The sequence below is a fragment of the Moschus berezovskii genome, chromosome 11 (genome assembly GCF_049115385.1).
Source record: "Moschus berezovskii isolate FMDL1 chromosome 11, NW_MosBer_1.0, whole genome shotgun sequence".
In the NCBI taxonomy this organism is placed as follows: Eukaryota; Metazoa; Chordata; class Mammalia; order Artiodactyla; family Moschidae; genus Moschus; species Moschus berezovskii.
In genome coordinates this window covers 70,901,755-70,915,972 of record NC_142470.1, presented here as the reverse complement: position 1 = coordinate 70,915,972, position 14,218 = coordinate 70,901,755, and the positions used below count along the sequence as shown (strand labels likewise).

At 38.7% G+C, this 14,218-nt stretch overlaps 1 protein-coding gene across 2 annotated transcripts in view; it reads left to right on the top strand.

The window, feature by feature from the left end:
- Nucleotides 1–11,053, top strand: part of ACYP2 (acylphosphatase 2) — a 177,153-nt gene extending 166,100 nt beyond the window's left edge. Inside the window, exons 4-5 of one of the 2 annotated variants that reach the window (XM_088841470.1) lie at nucleotides 6,798–6,902; nucleotides 10,426–11,053. In XM_088841470.1, coding sequence (XP_088697596.1) covers nucleotides 6,798–6,902; nucleotides 10,426–10,540 — 220 coding nt within the window. In that variant the 3' untranslated portion in view covers nucleotides 10,541–11,053. The remainder of the gene's footprint in view (nucleotides 1–6,797; nucleotides 6,903–10,425) is intronic. The other variant, XM_088841474.1, reaches the window with a different exon arrangement.
- Nucleotides 11,054–14,218: the final 3,165 nt, after the last annotated feature.

The window sequence follows — 14,218 nt, the reverse complement described above, 5'->3', positions numbered from 1 at the left end:
GCTCACAGTTTGCCAAGCAGGCTGTCCATCATCTTTAGCAAAGGCAGAGAACAATAAAATAACTGCTTTTAAGGGCCTGCTGGGTGTCAGACATTGCCTTAGGCAATTTATATACATTCTCTTTAATCCTTTCACTAACAGTGAAGTGGTATTATCCTATTTTAAAGATGAAGAATCTGGTCTCAGCTTAATTATGGATATCCTAGGATTCCCCTGATAATCACTGAACTCTTCACTAATACCTAAGAGAAACTCTAGACATTATATCAAACTGTCTTCAAAATGCTTGTATTGATAATAAATATATATTATTTGTCCACATGTAACTGAATAATGAAACTTACTAAATAAGAATAGCAAAAATATTATATGCTGCCCTTCCATTATTAATGTTAGTTTGAAAGCTTGAAACGAGCAGACAACTCAATATTTTCCAGCATGCATCACGTTAGCTTTTAATTCATTAGCTGTCTTTCCTACTGTCTGCTTTCTTGCTATGGCTACATTTTATACTGGTGCTGCAGAGATATGCGAAAGGATTATGCTGCCCCACTTTAGTCCTAGGAAATAGAACTGCTATGAATTATTAATAGTATTGACTTTCTAATGCTTTATTGATCATTTCACCTCTTTGTTTCAGAGAAGGATATTTGTTAGATGGGATTTTTTTCCCCACCACCCCAAAAGCTTACTATGTTTTGCAGGAAACACTAACTGGCTTGAGTTGCAGAACAGATGGTCCCATGTTGATTTCCACCTCTACCTGTGATGGAGTCTCCCTCCATGCCACGCTTCTGTATCCTTGCTCAGTGATAGGGTAATAGGGAAGTTTTCAAACAGTGCTCTTCAGAGCCCTTAGGATTTCCCAGCGGTACCCGAGGTGCAGTTGGTGGAAAAAAAGGCCTGGGGTGAGGGGTGGGGTTCTGCACCCCCAACCCCCACCCCAACTGTTCCCTTGTTCAGAGAAGCACTTCACTCCTGCTATAAACATTAAGCTTTGGGGCAAGATTATGTTGGGAGGATTCTTTTTTTTTTTTTTAAAGAAGCATAAAATTCTAAAATTAATACCGCACATAAATAGTAGGTGTCTGTACATACTTGGGATATAAAGAAAAGTGTCCAAGGATAATCACAGTATGTATGAGCATATACAACCAACTATGTGCTGAATCTGACTAATGTGGTGGCATGTCATGTGACTGGGTTTGCAGGATGGACTTGGCCTTCCTGTGGTGTTCAAATAGTAACTGACTTCACTCAGAGTTGAACTCTGAGTGAAGTTCAGTGACTATGTTTATTTATATAGTGAGTAAACTCACAGTCACAAGAAATACAGTAAAATTTAGGGACTGGCAAAAATACATGGACAGATTGCACGAATAAACTTTGTTCACAGGCTTATGTTCAGGTTATTAGGTTAGATCCATAGGCCTCTAACTTCCTTTAAGAGACTGAATATTGTCATTATTTGAGTAATTTCATAGGGGATGGCCACAGGCAAAATATTTACTCACTTTCTGTAATAAAAGCAACTATGTCTTTACCTTGCAAAGAGTTTTTAAAAAACACACGAGGGTTTTGTTTTGTGTGAGATAAAAATCAAAGCATTAACTGGGTTCCTTTCTGTGTGTGGACTGCACAGACCCTAGGAATGCCCCTTCCTCTCATGCATGGAAGGTGCAGACCTGGGGAGGGCTGAAAGGTGACAGAGACTCAATTCATTCAGTAAATACATGTTGAGGGCCCACTATCATTGGGCATCCTGCTAGAGGGTGGAGATCCTCTCTTCCTAGAATTTGCATTCTAATGTGGAGGAGGCAGGTAGTGAATACATAAACAATCATATAAACATAGCAATTATAGAATGTGCTAATTCCCATGATGCTCACAACAGCATGGGAGTGGGGCCCTTTTTAGGTACAGACCATCAAAGAAAGGTCTCTGGGAGGACAGACACCTAAGTGCATTTTAGATGGCCACAGCTGGCTTCTTTGCTGGCTGCCAAGGCTATAAATATGTGGCACTTACTGTATTTGATGGCTGAGTGTGTGCCATCTGCACCCATGAATTAGAGACAAGGCTGTGGAAACCTGGAGGGGACTGAGAGTTAGCGACTCTCTGAACAGGAAAAGAAAAACACAGCATTCTTAATTTATTAAACGAATAGATTTTTCCTTGGTCATTTAATATTTATTAGCATTGTGTTTTATTAATTTCTTTTAAATGCAAAGATGGCCTGCAGAATACTTAAATGTAATATGTACAAGATCATTGTCCTTTGCTATTTCATAAATTGTTTTCACAACTGTGTATGGTTCTCATCAACCACGTAAGAAAGTGTATCCATAATAAAATTCCTTCTATTATTTCCTCATAATTGTTAAAGACAACATGATTTGGGGAAGAGAATTAAACTTCACAAAAATCAGTTTCATTTTCAAAATCTCTACATAAGGCACTTACTTGTGTTAGAGTGAAGAGAGAACATGGTTTTCAAGTAACATGACTTTTATCAATAGAATTTTCCAGTTTACATCCTTTCTTTTTTGTTTTGTTTTTTAAAGCCTGCCAGTGGATCATGTTGCTTAAATAAAAATACCTGAAAGATATATGCACACAAAGCCAACTCAGATTTACAGCAGAAATAATAGACTTCAATCTCTTTCAAGCAAGTATAACTCACCCAGCCATCCAACCATCCATTCAGTATTTATGGAGTCTACAAAACTAATAGGTAAAATATGCTGGAATTAGAGTATGTATTAGTATATTATGATCTTGCTGGCCTCTTGGCTGGGTACACTGTTCATAATTCAGTTTTTCTCTGTAGCAATTCTCTGAAAGGCATGTAAATAGCCAAAATATGGCTTAAAAAAAAAAGGTGAAAGTGTGAGTTGCTCAGTTGTGTCCAGCTCTTTACGACCCCATGGGCTGTAGCCCAACAGGCTCCTCTGTCCATGGAATTCTCCAGGCATGAATACTGGAGTGGGCTGCCATTTCCTTCTCGAGGGGATCTTCCCGACCCAGGGATCGAATCTGCGTCTCCTGCATTGCAGGAGGATTCTTTACCGTCTGAGCCACCAAAATGTGGCTAGAGAGACTAAAATAGAGAGCAATTTGAAATTATCCTATCAATGTGTTAAAAATTGACAGAATGAATTTAAAAATACATGGGGTGGTTAACCTAGGCATTCCAAAGAAAAAGAAAAAACTATTATATCACCAAGAAAGTTCAGTAAGGTATCTGATTACAACATGAGTGATCACTAGTTTCTCTATGTACCAGTTTAAAGATATGATAATTAAAAAGCATCTTGTTCAAAACAGCAAAAAACAGTACATATCTAAGTATAAACTTACCAAGAAATATACAGGATATGAATTGAAGCAAACAAAGTTTTAATGAGGAACATAAACACTTGAACAAAAGTAGACAAAACAGTTTTTTTTTTTCAGGACTCTTGAAGTTTAATAATTTTTCAAAGTAATGCAAGAGCATCAGTCAAGAGAACATATTTTATAAAAGACATAATTTGGTTTAATTTACTATAATTGGTTTCCAAGTGTGTTTTTAAAAGCAGTCTACAAAGATTTCTTTTTTGTCTTGCTTTATAAGACATAAGGGCTTCCCTGATAATTCAGTTGGCAAAGAATTTGCCTGCAAGGCAGGAGACTCCAATTCCTGGATTGGGAAGATCCCTTGGAGAAGGGACAGTCTACCCACTCCAGTATTCTGGCCTAGAGAATTCCATGGGTCCACGGGGTTGCAAAGAGTCATTATAGATAACACTGTATCGTGAAGATTTTGGGGGATTCCCTGGTGGCTCAGAGAGTAAAGAGTCTGCCTGCAATGTGGGAGACCTGAGTTGAGAAACATTGATCAGCAGATTGCATCTTTGAAAAGGGAGATCAAATCACCCAGTTCTTTGTAAGAAATAAATAAAAATTATTCAATTACTGACGTTGCTTGATTTATTCATTTTTAATATTTCACCTTTATTCATAAATACTCATGAAAAGTAAAGTCAATATTGAATAATTTTAATACATAGAACTTTTAAAAATTATTTTTTATTTTATATTGTATTATAGTTGATTAACTGTGTTAGTTTCAGGTATACAGCAAAGTGATTCAGTTATACATATAAATGTATCTATTCTTTTTCAAATTCTTTCCCCATTTAGGTTGTTACAGAATACTGAGCAGAATTCCCTGTGCTATACAGTAAATCCTTTTTGGTTATCTATTTAAAATATAGCAGTGTTTATATGTCAGTCCCAAACTCCTTATTTATCCCTCCCTCCAACATTCCCCCCTTGGTAATCATAAATCATTCTGTGAGTCTGTTTTCTAAATAAGTTCATTTGTATCATTTTTTCTTTTTAGATTCCACATGTAAGCAATATCATATGATATCTGTCTTTCACTTAGAATAACAATCTCTAGGTCCATCCATGTTGCTGGAAATAGTATTATAGTAGATCCCCTACCTGGGTTTCCCTGGTGGATCAACTGGTAAAGAATCCACCTCTAATGTGGGAGACTTAGCGAAGGGAATGGCTACCCACTCCAGTATTCTGGCCTGGAGAATTCCATGGACTCTATAGTCCATGGGGTCACAAAGAGTTGGACACAACTGAGGGACTTTCACTTTCCCCTACCTATGAGTGAGTTCCGTTCTGAGAGAGTATTTGTAAGTCCAATTTGTTCGGAAGTCCAACAAAGACAGCCTAGGTACCCAGCTAATACAATTGGCTATACAGTACTGTACTGTAATGGGTTTATGATAATTTTCACACAAATAATACATATAAAACAAACACAAAAAAATTTAAAATCTTAACAGCACAGCACCTTGAAAAGTACAGTAATACAGTACAACAGCTGGCATCCAGGGGCCAAGTGAACAGGCAAGAAGAGTTTCTGACTGGAGGGGAGAGAGGAGGTGGGAGATGGTAGAGCTGAAGGGTCCTCAGCAATAGAAGATGGAGGCCGAGCTGCAGTGTCACTCACGCCTGATGTTGATGGCACAGGTTCTGGTTCCTTGCTGGATTCAGTTCTATCTGTCCTCTTGAAGAAACCACCAGTGATGTCTGGGCAGTGGCTCTTCTTTTCCTGCCAGGGATGACATGACAGCGCTGGGCTGCATCCTCAGTCTCTTTGATTCTTCAGTTACTTCTTCCTTGTGCCTCTCTTTGTCCTTTCTCTGGGCTTCCAGTCCCATCAGGTCTTCATTAGGAAGCTCCTCGTGTGGCACAGTAAAAGCACTGTAAAGTACACAAAAGCACAACCACTTGTGGCGGATGCACACGCGTGACATTGTATACCACTCATCTGTCAGTGGACATTTAGGGTGTCTTGGCTATTGTAGACAACACTGTGCAATGAACACAGGTGCATATATCCTTTCAAAGCATTCTTTTCTCTGGATATATGCCCAAGAGTGGGATTGATGAGTCATATGACTTCCCTGGTGACTCAGACCGTAAAGAATCCGCCTACAATGCAGAAGACGTGGATTTGATCCCTGGGTTGGGAAGATCCTCTGGAGGAGGGCATGGCAACCCACTCCAGTATTCTTGCCTGGAGAATCCCATGGACAGAGGAGCCTGGGGTCCATGGGGTCCCAAAGAGTCAGTCCATGGGGTCCCAAAGAGTCAGAAACGACTAAGTGACTAAGCACAGCATGGTAGCTTTATTTTTACTTTTTTAAGGAACCTCCATACTGTTCTCCGTAGAGGCTGTACCAATTTACATTCCCACTAATAGTGCAGGAGGCTTCCCTTTTCTTTATACCCTCTCCAGCATTTATTGTTTGTAGACATTTTGATGATGGCCATTCTGACTGGTATAAGATAATATCTCATTGTAATTTTGATTTACCTTTCTGTAATAACTAGAAATGTTGAACATCTTTTCATATGCCATCTGTATGTCTTCTTTGGAGAAAATTTAGGTCTTCTGAGCATTTTTTTTTATTGGGTTGTTTTTTTCCTCCAAAGAACCAGCTTTTAGCTTCATTGATCTTTTCTGTTATTTTGTCTCTATTTCACTTATTTCTGCTCTGATTTTTATGTTTTCTTTCCTTCTATTAACTTTGGGTTTTGTTCTTATTCCTCTGATTGTTTTAGATGTAAGGTTAGGTTGAGGAAAGAACCCCATTTTAAATATCTAGTATGCATCCCAGTGGTCATGTATGGATGTGAGAGTTGGACTGTGAAGAAAGCTGATCGCCAAAGAATTGATGCTTTTGAACTGTGGTGTTGGAGAAGACTCTTGAGAGTCCCTTGTACTGCAAGGAGATCCAACCAGCCCATTCTAAAGGAGATCAATCCTGGGTGTTCATTGGAAGGACTGATGCTAAAGCTGAAACTGCAATACTTTGGCCACCTCATGCGACGAGTTGACTCACTGGAAAAGACTCTGATGCTAGGAAAGGTTGGGGCAGGAGGAGAAGGGGACGACAGAGAATGAGATGGCTGGATGGCATCACCGACTCTGTGGACATGAGTTTGAGTGAACTCCGGGAGCTGGTGATGGACAGGGAGGCCTGGCGTGCTTTGATTCATGGGGTCGCGGAGAGTTGGACACAACTGAGCGACTAAACTGAACTGAACTGATGCATCCCAGTATCTAGAATATACCTTTCATGCAGTGTTATTTATTGCAATGAATTAATGGGTACTGTTGGATTATGTGGTTCCTTTTCACATTAAGGGGGATTGGAAAACTGTGACATCCCAATCTCATCCTCACTAATTAGATAAAAATTTGTGACTGGTTATTTTTTGGCTAGAAAAACACCTCTGCCATTCACAGATCTGAGCCACCCCTATCAAGCGCAAGAGCAGCACATAAAGAGCACATCTTTCCAAAGGACAGATGACTGGAACACTCCCAGGTGAGCAGGCAGGTCAGGCAACATGGATGGCATGTGTGGAGCCATGGCATGGAGGGCCCCTGCACTTCTCTCTCTTTCACACACACACACACGCTGGTTCCAGTCCCTCTCTTATTCTCTCTTGAGTCCATTCAAATATGGCTTTCACTCCACCAAAACTGTTCTCGTCAAGGTCATCAGTGACCTGCATGTTCCTAAACACAATAGTCAACTCTCAGTTCTCACCTTACTTAACCTGCCAGAATCATTGCCCAGGTTGCGCTCTCTCTGTTCCCTGAGGGCTTCATTTGACTCCCAGGACACAGTGCTCTCCCAGTTTTTCTCCTGTCTCACTGGATGCTTTCTTTTCCTTTGCTGGTTCTTCTACTTCTTGAGCTCTTAACATCGGGATGCCCTATGGTATAGTTTGTGGACCTCTTTCTTTTTCTATCTCCATTCCTTCTCTTGGTGATCTCATCCATACTTGTGGCTTTCAGTGCTGTCTATCTGCAGACAAATTCCAAATTTTATCTCTGCAGCCAGATTCGGGGTCCAGCTGCCTACTCAGCATCTTATTCAGATGTTTAATAGACATCTCAGATTTAACATTCTAAAACTGAACTTCTCATTTTTCCCCCAAATCTGCCCTTCTCACAGTCTCTCCATTTCAGTCCATGACAATCCTATTCTAGTAGCTTTTCCTTCAGTCTTCTTTATCTTGTACCCACATTCAGTGTGTCAGCAAATCTACTGACTATACCTTCACAATCAATATATCCAGAACCTGATCCCTTGTCAACACTAACACAGGTCCTACTCTGAGCAAGTTACTTAACTCTTCTGTGTCTCTTTCCTTATCAATAACTTAATAGGGAAAATGGACTACAGCTTATAGAGTTAATGTGTAGGTTAAAGGAAACAGTAAAGAATTCAACATAGTGCTGAGCAAACAGGCAATGCTTCATTAATGTTAGCTTTTTATTATCGCTGGCCTTTCTTTTCTAGAAGGTCTCAAGGAAATTTGGTAAAATTGAAGCCATCAGCCCTTTTCATAATAACTTTATTTTTCAACACATGCAATTTTGATTTTTAAGATTTCAACTAAATGAGTTGAAGAAAAGAAAATGTGTTACTGTGCTGATGGCTTATCTTCTGAAAAAGAAGTAAACATTCACCTTACCCAGAAAAACTGTCACAGTAAGAACCAAAAAGAGGGTTACAACAAACTGCTATTTGTAAAATAAATAAGCTACAAGGATTTAATCTACAGTACAGGGAACATAGCCAATATTTTATAATAACTTTAAATGGAGTTTATAAAAATGTTGAATCACTGTTGTACACCTGAAACTAATATTGTAAATCAACTATACTCCAATAGTAATTGAAGAGTTAAGTAGCAAAAGGGCAAGCTTCCCTGGTGGCTCAGTAGTAAAGAATCCACCTGCCAATGCAGGAGACACAGGTTCAATCCCTGGTCCAGGAAGATCCCACATGCTGTGGAGCAACTAAGCTTGTGTGCTCCAACTATTGAGCCTGTGCCCTAGAGCCACAGCTACTGAAGCCCGTGCATCCTGGAGCCCATGCTCTGCAACAAGAGGAGCCACTGCAGTGAGAAGCAGGCGCACCTCAACTGGAGAGTAGCCCCCTTTCCCTGCAACTGGGAAAAAGCCCGTGCAGCAGTGAAAACCCAGTACAGCCAAAAAGATAAAAATAAATAAATAGCATAGGGCGATTTGAATCACTGGAATTCTCCAGCCTGTTAAGAGTAATTTTCAGCTAATCAGACAACTGTAGCTTAGAAAATATTTTTAATTCAAGGTTATTGAGATTGTTACATATGATACTGCATAGCTGTACACACCACTAGTTTCACAACCTCAAAGACCTTTGGGGATATAAGGAAACTTTATGGGATAACAGCTATCAACTGTACAAAAATGCTTATTATTAACCTGTGCTGCTGCTGTCACTTCAGTCGTATCCGACTCCGTGTGACGCCATAGACGGAAGCCCACCAGGCTCCCCCATCCCTGGGATTCTCCAGGCAAGAACACTGGAGTGGGTTGCCATTTCCTTCTCCAATGTGTGAAAGTGAAGTTGCTCAGTCCTGTCTGACCCTTAGCGACCCCACAGACTGCAGCCTACCAGGCTCCTCCATCCATGGGATTTTCCAGGCAAGAGTACTGGAGTGGCTATATATATGTTTAAAACAAAAATTTTACAAATCAATGCTCCTTACCCTATGTGATGGACTATTATTTCCTTATTTTTTCATCCTACTTTTTTAATGCTGGCCAAGAATGTCTAAATTAATTCCGCAAACCGATTAACGGATTCCAACCTCTCCTCTGAAATTCCCTACTTTAGTAGACGAGCACCTGTAACCCCAGGAATATTTAGGATTAAGTACAGAAGTAATCAAGTATATTTTCCAATACATTTTGGAAACTTCTATTTAATTTGGCATTTATAATGCTTAAGAAAATTTAACATTCTCATGTAACAGATTAACCTGTAGTCCCACTTAATTTTCACCCCAACTAATTATTAATAGGTAGAAAGATTCTTGAAAATCCTTAAAATATCTAAGGTGTCAGCAATATTACAGTAATCTTACTTTATGTGAAGCATCTCAGGTAAGTTCCTAAATGTATAAATTAGACAAACAATATCACTACTAAATTAGGAAAAAATATTGTACTATATAAGCAAAGAAAATTTCAGAACATTTGTCTCTTTAATGCAGTTACTTTGCTAATATATCATATGAAATGGTTTTTGAATAGATGTTTGTCTAATTTTGTTCAAATATTTACAGAAAAATCACATTTTTTATTCTCTCTCTCATCATGTGTGTGTATATATATATATATTCAAAATGGTTTAAGAAAAGATATTCATCTAATTTTGTTCAAATATTTACAGAAAAATTGCATTCATTTTTTATTCTCTCTCTCTCATCCTGTGTATATAATCTACCATGTGCTGGGTAATAAGAAAAACCCAGTGAATTGTTTTATTCTTTATAAAAATTATTTTTATATTGTTGCATATAAGAGCTAAGTAATAATGACTTTGGATATTTTAAAAGGAGGGAAATTACTCCACAGTGAAATCATCAGGAGTTAACTATGCTTAATTGGTCGTTAGCTCTTCTTTGCCCACATTTGATTATATGTTAAACTATGATATTTTGATATAAAATTTATATTGTGTATATAATTATACATATATATATGTATATGTGAGAGACCCAGGTTCCATCCCTGGGTTGGGAAGATCCCATGGAGGAGGGATGGCTACCCACTCCAGTATTCTTACAAAGGAGCCAAGCAGGCTACAGTCCATGGGGTCACAAAGAGTCAGACAAGACTGAAGAATTTTGAGAGACAGATGTCATGTATATCTTTTATATTACAAGCAGAAGTTGCTCATTAAACATAAATTCCCATTGTTTATGTGGGATCACAGTCATTGTGGGATCATTTCAGCTGGTGCATATACACTAAAATGCTAATTTTTATTTATTTATTTTTTGTAGGAAGTCCTGGCTGAGCAAGGTTGGAAGTCCTAGTTCTCGCATTGACCGCACGAACTTTTCCAATGAAAAAACCATCTCTAAACTTGACTACTCTAATTTTAGTATTCGATACTAATAGGAGAGAAATTAAAATTGTAATGCTTATACGGTACAATAGAATAGACTGTATTATTAAGTCTGCATACTAGAGTGACAGTAGCAGAATAGGATAAAAAAAGAAACTCTCTGTTCCGAAAGTTGCAACATTATGTTACTAAAAGTGGTTGACAATGAAATAGTTTTACTCAACACTGTTTTTAACAAGCCAAATTTAGCATTCTAAAATTTTGAATGTCATTACAAAATATTTAATATGAATATTTTATTTAAACTTGTCTCATGGAATCTTTAATTCTAATGAATATTATGACATACATGTTATTTGGATGGACATAAAATAATAAGTTAACCACTTAAAAATTATTTTGGGGTATTATCTGAATTGAGTTCTAAAACCTCTGAATAATAATTTGTTGTTACAGTTGAGTACTTTGTTTAACCACAGCAAAATAACCAGTAGTTTGATATAAATGTATATGATGATCAGCATAGCCTTAAAATCAATAAAGAGTTAACTTTAAAAACTGGTTGAATGAGAACATGATTCAGTACTTCTGTCGGAGCTACTTAATGCTTTCTAGGAACCATATTCTTCTGTATGGTGAGCAGAGGAGTGAAGAAATGACAATGGTAGTATATAGCAAGCAGCAAGGTTTACATTTGCAACTACCCATAGTGGATGTCCTATGAACCAGAAAAGGAACTGACAGTCTAAATAAATCACACTGTTCCCCAAATTTGGGGACTTCCCAGGTGATACTAGTGGTAAAGAACCTGCCTGCCAATGCAGGAGACTTTAAGAAATGTGGGTTCTATCCCTGAGTTGGGAAGATCCCCTGGAGGAGGGAGGGCATGGCAACCCACTCCAGTATTCTTGCCTGGAGAGTCCTGTGGACAGAGGAGCCTGGTGGACTGCAGTCCATAGGGTCACACAGAGTTGGACAGCACTAAAGCGATTTAGCACAGCACAGCACATCCCCGAAATTTGGCCTGTCGTCTGGGGATTCTCACATACAGATGATAATTAAGCCACATAGTATTTTAAGGGAAAGTTTTATTTCTACACCACAGAATTATACCCTGGAGAAATGGAGACCTTTAACTCAAATACTGGGGAATTTCAAATGTTGTAGGTACAATATATACTTACATAGGGGCTTCCCTAGTGGTTCAGATGGTGAAGAATCCACCTGCAGTGCAGGAGACCTGGTTCAATCCCTGGGTAAGGAAGATCCCCTGGAGAAGGGCATGGCTACCCACTCCAGTATTCTTGCTTGGAGAATCCCATAGACAGAGCAGCCTGACAGGCTACAGCCCATGGGGTCACAGAGTCTGACGTGACTAACACACATATTCACGTATTCCTTCAGTGATTTCCGAATTTTTATAACAATGGAATCCATTAAACCAATTTACATGGAATTTAATACATAAAGCAAGTGGAAAAGGGCAACCATTATGACTGAAAATGGGGTCCTGTGGAGCCCTGAAGGCTTGGTTTCATTTTCCTTCCTGAATCTTGTCCTCTGCAATTGTCCAATAATTTCAAATGCCTTGGGAATACAGGCTAGAAGCCATTGTTCTATCTATGGAGCAAAACTCTATTGCTACACTCCATGGCATAGAGAAAGAATTCAGACCGTTCTTCTCTATCTGCTGCAAGATTATAATTAAGGAGATGAAGCATGGGCTGCCTTTGTTCACTCACAATGATTAATTTGATGATAATACTGGTATCAAATGTACATAAGAGAACATGGCATTAGAGAATGACAAAGATTTATTTATTTATTTGATGGTTCTTTTTTTTTTTTTATTGGAGGCTAATTATTTTACAGTATTATATTGGTTGGTTTTGCCATACACTTTCCAAATACCCTTAAAGGAATAAAGAGCTTTCCTATTGTTTTAATATCCTCATCATGTAAAGAAGACTCTGTTGTGTTATTCATTTGGGTTTTGCTCTCCTATTTCCCCACTCCTGGTTCAAGGAAGGTAGATAAGTCTGTGAGTTCCTTTGTCTCAAGAAGGGTTTTGGTGCCAGATCCCCTGAAGACAACTTTTCTTCCAAGGTTTCATTTTAAAGGGGGCATTATGTTGTGAGTTGAGAAAAAGACAAACACTATCCCTTTAGCAGGTACAAGAGAAGCGGAAGTGGCAAAAGCAAAGGGGACAAGGAGATGGTCCAAGGCTTTAAAGGCAATGGATTTCACAAGAGATGAAGCTTTCTCCCCAATAGCACCTCTGAGGGGATGGCCAAAACAGAGAAGGGAATAGCTATAGTCCACCCAGAGAAGCTGGATGCAAGGCACAGGGGCTCCCAGCCCTAGCAAGATTGCTACCCCACAGGTGCTCCAAGACATCCTGGCTACAAGTAAACATGGTGGTCTGGAGAGCAGTCATGGAACTGGTGTGGGACAAGAGACCAGAGAAGTCTTTGCTCAGCGTTCTGTTTACTTTAGACTCTTTATTACATGATCCTTTTGAGGATGAAAGATTCAACTTCCCACGTCCCAGCCAGGATGGGGCTTGAAGCAGGCTCAATTTGACTTAGAGAAAGTAAAACAGACATTTCTTACAGTCAAGTTGAAAATAAAATCTGTATCTCTTTACACATAGAAAGGCTAAATGCTTTTAGAAAAATGCAATCTCAAGTGACACCAATATGTCACTTTTTATTACCCTGATTTCCTCTGGTAGTTCCCTTCCCTGCTGTCTTCATAAGAAAATCACACTCTGCTAGCACAATCTTCTGACTGCACAAAGTGAATCACATTAGTCAAGGCTGCTTAATGATTAATACAGAACTAAGTTCTATTACTGGATGAAAAATGTTGTAGATAATGATTAAAAATGGGTGGTTATAAGTGGAAAGAGAAAAAAGGTAAAGCAATTTTTAAAATGTGTTATCGAGACCAGACAGCACATCCTAACAGTGAAGTTAATATGGCAAATTTCATACTGAACTTACGCAAGGAGTTGTTTTTTTTTATTGGAGGCTAATTATTTTACAATATTATATTGGTTGGTTTTGCCATACATTGACATGAATCCGCCCCAGGTGTACATGAGTTCCCCTTCCTGAACCCTCCTCCCACCTCCCTCCTTCCCTTATCCCCGCTCTGGGTCATCCCCATGCACCACCCTGAGCATCCTGTATCATGCGTTGAACCTGGACTGGTGATTCATTTCACATATGATAATATACATGTTTCAATGCCCTTCTCCCAGATCATCCCACCCTCGCCCTCTTTAGAAAGATGGAAATGCAAGGAGTTTTAAATTTACATATCATATTTTATCTTAATATATGATGTTACATAATTTATCATATTAAACATACATTTTATTTAATAACAAACCTTGATAGCTTTAATTTTTCCAAAATTAGGCATTTTAAAAAAAGAATAAAACAACTAAGCACAAGATGGGTTTCTACTCCAACGACTGTTAGCTGGGAGTCTCCACACTCCACATGCTGACACTCTCCTCAAGAAACAACACACTGGTATTAGGGGAATATGATTTGTTAAAGCAGGTAACTATGTTTCATATTTATATAAAAATGCCTTTTTAAAAAGCTAACCTGAGAAGTAAAGCTCTTGACTGGAAACTGAAAAGTGAAAGTCTATCAGTCCTGTCCAACTCTTTGCAACCCCATGGACTATACAGGCCATGGATTTCTCCAGGCCAG